This window comes from Teleopsis dalmanni, chromosome 1 (genome assembly GCF_002237135.1).
Source record: "Teleopsis dalmanni isolate 2A chromosome 1, ASM223713v2, whole genome shotgun sequence".
Taxonomy (NCBI): Eukaryota; Metazoa; Arthropoda; class Insecta; order Diptera; family Diopsidae; genus Teleopsis; species Teleopsis dalmanni.
This window is the reverse complement of record NC_051846.1, coordinates 309,887-318,598: the sequence shown is the minus strand read 5'-3', so window position 1 is coordinate 318,598 and position 8,712 is coordinate 309,887. Positions and strand designations below refer to the sequence as shown.

The following is an 8,712-nucleotide window of genomic DNA, read 5'->3' as shown; positions in this document are numbered from 1 at the left end:
CAGAATCATCAGAGTGGATTTGTGATATTCAATCAAGTATAATTCTCTAAGTCTCATTGTCATCTTTCTTAACATCACCTATCGGGTAACATGCACACTACAATAACCCAAACCCTATATTAAAAACAATTATAATATCGTTAAAACTGAAAATACAAATCTTGTAACCATATGAATCGCTATCAGTACTGAGAAACTAATATTACACTGAACCAAATTTGTACACGATATTTTACGAAAAGATTTCATAAAAGTTCATATCGTATTTTTCATAAAATTTCAGAAAAACTACATAGAATATATGTAATTTTTCTTAAACCAATTATTGTTGTGTGAAAAATTTCATAGATTTTGTGAACAGGCTGTCATAAAATAATGTTCGTGAATTTTTCATGGTGCATGTGAAAAAATTCAAAGAATCTATGAAATATATATTCTAAGATAATAATTGATTTGTGTATGAAGCTTTTCTTAAATTTTATGAAAGAATTCAGAAAATATTCATAAAATTTTGATTGCTGTGCACTGTTTTGACAGAAATTTTGAAAGTTTGCATATTGTAGTATGCATACATTTACATAAATAAAGCAACTTCAATAAATATACTTTGTTGCTAAATAGTCTAAAAAGACTATATAATTTACTTTGTAACGCACAGCTACATGAATTATGCCTGGCCAGCACATTCCTGTTGCTTAAGCACACATGAAGCAGCAATGCTTTCATGCTATTTAAAACCACGCTATGTGCGATAAGATTTTATGTATGCATGCTTTACCATTCCCTTAGATACATAATAAGTGCTAGCGTAAGCTATTATTGTATGTTAAGTTTAGCTCTAAGCTTATGAAGCGGAGCATAAGTAGACATTCAATCTTTGCAAAGCATACTGAGTGGATGCTTCAATAAATAATAATTAATATAAGAAAGTAATTGTTTTATGTTTGTGAAGTAAATAAAAACATTGAAGAATTGAACCTAAAAGTTTTAGTAGTTTTATATATTTTTGAATAAATAATAATTTCACACTACAATATTCTTTCTCTTTCTCTTTTCCTTTTTTAATTGCCTATTACGTTCTCATTTAGAACAGATGAGCAAACTCAGTCTGATTCTATGCGCTGTTGTGTTAAGTGGCAGTTTTCTGTGCGTTTTATTATCGGTAAAATTTTTTATAAATAAACAATTTAAAAAATGGAAAAGTGTTTTTTGTGCAAACATAAATTAATTAACGTGGAGAAATTATTATTACATTTAAAAATTCAGCACAAATTAAAGCAATTTGATGATTATCGTTGCTTGCATTGTGGACAAGTTTTTGGGCGCACTTTCAGCTATAAGCGTCATCTATTAAGGCATGGCGCCAATGAAAAGAAAAAGTCTGCGGCTACATCACCACGCAAACTGACAACAACAAAAGCAACAATAACAACAACAGCTATTACTACTGCAACAACGAATAATGTTGCTGCGTCGCATTTATCAGAAAAAAATGATAGCAATTGTGAAATTGCAGATTTAAATTTTGACGAAGCAGAACGTGAAAATAATAATAATAACATTACTCAGTTGGACTTTCGAGAAAATGTTTTAAAATTCGTTCTGAATTTATACGCTAAATCAAACCTAACCCGCAAAGATGTCATAGACATTCAAGAATCCATACAGAATTTGCTATTAACGCCAATATTAGCAACATTTACTGAAATGATCAATTCAAAATTATTAAGTAACTTGGAACTTAAGGGAGAATTTTTGAGTGCGGTGTTCAAATATGTAAACATATTTGAGTGGTGTAAATCAGAACATATGCTTTTTCAAAGCTAAAAAAAAAATAATCTTGTTGATAATTTGCATGAAGTTGTTATTAATGAAAAAGAAACTTTAGTTCATCAAAAAGGCGTACTGAAATTAAGCGGAAAATCGTCCAAAATGGCAATGTTACCCTTACATGATACTATGAAGAAAATACTAGAAAAAGACAATTATTTGTCAGAGATGTTGGCCGAAATAAAGAAACTAAAAGATAGCCATAATTTTACAAATTATTTTTTTAATACTTCTCGTGCCATGACTCTTAAAATTAGCTATAAACTTGAGCAACAGATACTTTTGATGTTTCCTACGGAGAAGCTGGAATATTACAGATGCGACAGAAGAGGAAAAATTTACTCCAGATTTTGTTATTTAAGGCAGTCGCTGAAAAATATAGAGAAAAAACAATCTGCACCAGAAAGCCACGATGGCTCAAAAGTCATATATGAAGGTGAGATTTAGTTGTTAAAATTTATATATATATATACACTTTACCAATCAGGCGTTGTCCATTTAATATATATTTCTTGTTTTAAAGATGTTGCAGCAGATGCCGTTAAACGTCTTAGGTACGAGAATGTAGATGCAAGTGAGTTAAATGAGCTATGGCAACTATCTTCTTCTAGCAGACTGGAAAAAATTGTCAATGATTGTTTAAGTTTATCAGATATTTTTAAGCTTTGGCCAGAGTATAAGAAGCCAACGGGATACAGACTAGTAATATAAAAGGAATACAAATATATAATTCTGTCTTGTAATATTTCTTTTTACAGATTGATTTAGATTTTAAACATTTGTATTCATCTGCTAACGATATTCTTGATATCTTTGAGCCGAAAATGAAAAAATTGTACGACTTCTTTTCTAAGCCAAATACTTTGAAAGATTCCAATTGTAGTGTGCTTCTAAAAAAGCTAACCGACGATGTTGTTGCTAAAGGTTAGTAAAATAAATAATAATAACAGTTATGTTTGAAAATGAATCTTATTTCTTCTATTTTTGGGAGACACGTCCTATATTTTCACAACTCTTTGGTGTCTTCATGAATATTTATTTCCAACTGGGCGCGTGGTACAAAAAGACAACACCGGCAAAAAAATAACACGAAGATTTACTATAAAAGACTCACAAGAGTCGGTATGCTTCGTTGGCCAAACCGTGCAACAATTGGAACAATTCATCTCTTTTCAAAAAAGTCGAAACCTAAATATTCAGCCATTTATTTTAGCTCTTGGAGAGTCAAATTTTAAAAATTTTGAGAATTTTATTTTATATTTGGACGATCATCGGTTAAAATTTGATCATTTTATTCGCTGTTTTGATGTCTGTTTTAAATCCTACCATATATTTAATCTCAAATATCCGGAAGCATCGAATCACTTTTGGAAATTTATTGAAATTTATTTTTATGAAATATCGTATAAAAATTCTAAAAACTCCCCAAAGGCCAGCATTCTAAAAGCTGAATTAATGCACTAATTTAAGTATTAATTAATGTACAAATTAAATTAATGAACAAATTAATAAACATTTGAAATAATAAACATTTGCTGAAGATTTTTTATGATACAATTTCATTTAATCTATGCAACTTTTTCACGCATGTTCGCTTCGTGAATTTTTTTTGAAAAATATTTTATAATATATTTTTTATGAAATTATTTCAAAGAATTTTGCGAAAGTATTTCAATAATTTTATGAAACTATTTCAATAATTTTATGAAACTATTTCAATAATTTTATGAAACCATTTCAATAATTTTATGAAACTATTTCAATAATTTTATGAAACTATTTCAATAATTTTATGAAACTATTTCACACCTATGCACATCGTGAAACTTTATGAAAAAGTTTTCTCAAATTTTATGAAACTCGTCATTGGAGAGTTTTTTATGAAATAATTCATCGAATTTATGACGCTTTTCTCACTCATCGTGTTCTTTTTTTTCTGAGTGTAGAAACCATAATACAGCCAAAAAAACATTTGTCACAACAATAAAAATTAATCATAACATAGTTAAAATTGAAAATACAAATCTTGTAAAGATATATATTACTACCAATACTAAGAAATTAATATTAGAAGGTATAAATTCTATAAACGTATATATCACTATCAATACCAAGAAACTAATATTAGAAACCATAATATAAACAAAAACCATTTCTCACAACATTAAAAATACAAATCCTGTAAACATATATATCACTATCAATACCAAGAAACAAATATTAGAGGCCATAATACAACCATTTCTCACTACATTGAAAATAAATTAACATCAACTATGAAAGGCTGAAACCTTTCTGCTCAGTTTTCTCATTAAACAACACTACACATTCACAGATTCACCACATCCGGTTCTTAGTTAGGATAATTCCATTATATTTAAAACAAATTAAAAATAAATTAAAAATAAAGGTCTTGTAACATAATTCTCACTATCCATATTTAAGAAATTAAACTTAAGAACTTAAAATAAATTGAAAATAAAATAAAGGTCTTGTAACATAATTCTCACTATCCATATTTAAGAAATTAAACTTAAGAAATTAAATTTGGCAATCATAATGTTAACAAAAACATTAAGAATAAACAACTCTAACTCTGAAGACTAAATCATTTCCGCTTATTTTCATTACACACTACCATACTTAAGCACGTTATTTAAATTATGCGCGTTATTTAAAACCCCATCACAATACTTAAAATATTGATGAGGAACCAAATATAAAGCCTACTATTATCATATTCAAAATCTACGCAACATTCAATGGCATAAATAAAGTAATTCAAAATTACTGATAATAAACAAACCTCAAATATAATCAATACATTATCATATTCTACTTTATTAAACAACGCTATACCATCACAACATTGCTTCCTCCGGTTCATAACTCTGATAATTACTATTATCCTTTGTACTTTTCCTATTCCGCTTCCAAGGCCTAATGCATTACGCTCCAAGATCACACGTACGCCATTCTTCGTCGCGAATTCAACTTTTCTCGTATTCTTGTGTGCAATTGTCAACAAATTTATTTACAATAAAATAGTGTGCAAATCATCAATAAATTACGTTGAATAAAATAAATTAAATTACTTTGAATAAAATACTGTACAGTTATCAATAGATTACTTTAATATAAAATATTTTAACACAAAATAGTGTAAAATTATCAACAAATTGTTTCCCATACAATAGTGTAATTTCCGAATTTTAACATCAAATTCTATTTACAATAGTGTACAATTATCAACAAATTACCTAAAATAAATTACTTTAATTAAAATAAATTACTTTAATATAAAATACTTTAATATAAAATAGTGTACAATTATCAACAAATTGCTTCCAATTAAATAGTGTTATTCTGAACTTTATTCATTAAAATCACAAATTTAACATCAAATTCTATTAAAAAAAATCCAATCGTGTTATTCTGAACTTTTTATTAAAAACACGCACCAACATTTCAGATCAAGTAAGTAAACTAACTAGAAATTCCATAAACAATAAACAATTTCTTTTCTCTACAACAGCAATATGGATCCCAACTCAGAGCAACAGACCAGAGATCACCAGCACCTCTCCGCGTCATTGCAAACAGGTTTGTGTATAAGGTTACTGTACATTCTTTCAATTTCTATTTCTTATATTAAAATAAATAAATTAAATTAAAATTTCACCCCCACGTGTCTCCAGTCTTGAACGTCAACCTCAATCAGATGTAATCACACACACCGAGCCAGAAACACACACACGCAGCAAGGTCACCGCAGGTATAACTCAACATAGCATGAATACAAATATACAAATAAATTTATAATATAAGCAATACGCCCACAGTATGTTTGGTATGTCAAATCGAAATACAAATTAGGCGCACAATGGTCTGTGTCAGGTTGTATGGTAGAAACTTGATGAACCAGTATAGCATATTATTACAATAATAAGCAAACTATTTTTATAACCATGTCATATACATGGTCTAATATGAATATATAACATTATAGAATGTTACTACATAAGTATGCTTTTTATCTATGATGACAGCATGACTGTTTTTCATTGATAATAATAAGCACATATTTGAAAGTATTAAGTATGCATACAGATTTTATATCGTGATGAGCGAATAGTGTGTATGTGCTTAGAATAATTATTTTTTATTTTTTGATTATTTATATATATATGGTCTCATATATTTTTGTATATGTATGTGGAGTGATAAGTCACTAATCGCTAAGGATGAATGTGATAGGATTGAGATAGGTTATAGTTATTTTATTAATAATGTTTTTATAACTAACTTATATAGTGTTTTTGGTGTATGACATATTATTTTATTATTATTTATTACTATGTTTTTAATGAGTTATTGCATCCTTTCTATAGATATACCTTTATATTTTATTATTAGATAATTATGTTACTTATTATACCAAGGTTTATATATATTTTTGTTAGATAAATGATTTTATTATTTTACAATACATTTATTTTTAATATTTTAATACTTTATAATACATTTAATATTTTATTTCTACACATTCAATAATTTTCAATCATTCTCAATGATTTTATAAAATAACACATATTTTCAAATATTACGATATTTGTTAATAGTTGTTTGGTTTAATTTGACAATAAATTTAATATATCTCCGTTTTATAATTAATAAAGCCCTTTCATAGCTGATATTTAAAAATAAAATAAATATATTTGGATTCCTCTTTCTTTTAAACTCTTCTCATTTTTATTCTCCCTTTTTGAATACATTTGTTTTTGTTTTTGTAAAAAATTTTTTAATTCCTCTCTTTTAATTTCCTCTCACTTTTACTCTCACTTTTTGAATCCATTTTGTTTTTGGTTTTTGTTTTTGTAAATTTAATTTTTGGAAATGTCGAGTCAACTGTGCGGTTTTGTCAAATGTTTTGTCGTTTTTAGTCGGTTAGTTGTTTTTATAGTATGCGCATGTTAACGCGTGTATTGTGTTGTTTTATTTTTATTTAATTTTGTGTTGTGAAATGATAATAAATATGCATTATTATGGATTATAGGATATGTAAGTTATATTATATTATATATTATGTTTTTATAAATGTATAATAATTTTATATTTTAATTTACATGTATGTGTATTCGTATGTTTATATATATATATATATATATATATATATATATTATATATAATATATATATATAATGCGTGCATGGTATGTATGTATATGTATGTGTGTATGTATATATGTATGTGTGTATGTATATATGTTTGCGTACGTATGTATGAATATTTTAATTTAAAGTTTTTGAGTTTATATATTTTTTATTTTTTAATTTTTAATTTTGATTTTGATTTTCTTGATTTTGACTTTCAACATACTGAACGACATACTATATTGACTTATATTTTCATTTCCATTCTGATGAGTCCAGCTGGTTACTGGACGAAACATGTCAATGGGAACCAATAGTTAGTTGACTTTTTGTTGGTTTATACCAACTGTTAGATTTTCAAATATAATGAAATTAATTTTTGAACAGATAATTAGTTAAATAATCTGGACTGAATATTATAATTTATTTTATTTCATTTATTCATATTTATATATAATTATTTAGAATTTTCAGTTTATATTGTTGTGTTTTATATAATTGTGTTTTATATTTTGTAAATCTATATTTTATATTTATATTTTATATTTCTAACCTTTATAATTTAAATGTCAGGAACTTATATTAATAATTATGTAAAGTATACATTATGTCCGTGCTTGCGACATAATATTTGTATTATAAATATAATAAAAATAACTATCTCTCTGTTTGTTATTATTTTTAGCTTAAATTTAAAATCTATATACTTATATAATTTTATATAGAGACTATTACATAATGTTGTAGGATTTATACTTTTACATATGAATTACAAATAATTTTTACATAATATTTTATTTTGTTTTTAATTAATACAGATTTATATATATTTAGTTTAGATTTTCACAACAGTGATTAGGGATTTGTCATTTTAACATGCATTTTTACTTCTAATATTTACGTATCATTATAGACCTGATTGAACAACATATTTTAAGTGAAGTATATTTTTGATAAGCTTTAAAAATAAGGGGAATTGTCTTTAAAATATCCATCAACAGTTAACGTAGATAAATAAGGCTAAGTCTATAAAATATGGCAGAGTAAGCGTATAGCGGCTTGCCCCAGAAACAGTCTCTGGCTGTTAGGCTGAAGGCATTGTTTTAAAGCAGTCTTTTATAAAAAGAAGGTTTTATACAATGCAAGGGTAACAATGTCAGTACCCAATAAAAACACTAAAAAAAAAAAGATATCGATCACTGCTACGGTATACTACTCTACGTAGGTGATATAATACAGCATTCCTTTTAGATGTCATGGCACAATGTGAAGTATAGTGCAACAACCGATGTGAACTGGAAGGTTTTAAATATAAGGAAATGAAAAATTTATCAGATGAACGGACCATATTATAATCCAAATAAGATACAGAAGGACAACCATTAAATTTATCACTCAATACCTCTGTTTCGTAAGAAACCTCATAACCAGTCCATAGAGAGAAAGATGAAACAAATCCGGATATGGATTCTTTAGGCAGGTATACAAGTAAATCATCCACATACTTCCACCAGATTTTTACTTGGTGGGCTGTAAAAATTAAACTACGATATACTTGTTAGTCTCTAAGTTAGAAATATCCCCTCATTAAGAATCTAGTGAACTGTTTAAAATGGCTATAAAGATTGCACACAGAATTATATAAATTACTATCATAACGTTACTCAAACTTCTATATCAAAGCTACGTGCTGTAAGTTCAATATGGAAAACACATTCTTAGTATTAGG

At 26.8% G+C, this 8,712-nt stretch overlaps 1 protein-coding gene across 1 annotated transcript; it reads left to right on the top strand.

Annotated features, from left to right (window-relative positions):
• Nucleotides 1-1,848: 1,848 nt before the first annotated feature.
• On the top strand, nucleotides 1,849-3,297 carry LOC119670946. Its single transcript, XM_038081403.1, has 3 exons — nucleotides 1,849-2,266; nucleotides 2,354-2,532; nucleotides 2,589-3,297. The coding sequence occupies exons 1-3, from the start codon at nucleotides 1,933-1,935 to the stop codon at nucleotides 2,757-2,759; spliced, it is 684 nt and encodes a 227-aa protein (XP_037937331.1). The 5' UTR covers nucleotides 1,849-1,932; the 3' UTR covers nucleotides 2,760-3,297.
• Nucleotides 3,298-8,712: the final 5,415 nt, after the last annotated feature.

Coding starts and splice junctions, on each gene's coding strand:
- LOC119670946 (XM_038081403.1), top strand. CDS start 1,933: ATGGCAATGTTACCCTTACATGATACTATGAAGAAAATACTAGAAAAA. Junction 2,267..2,353: donor CTCAAAAGTCATATATGAAG/GTGAGATTTAGT, acceptor CTTGTTTTAAAG/ATGTTGCAGCAGATGCCGTT. Junction 2,533..2,588: donor AGCCAACGGGATACAGACTA/GTAATATAAAAG, acceptor TTCTTTTTACAG/ATTGATTTAGATTTTAAACA.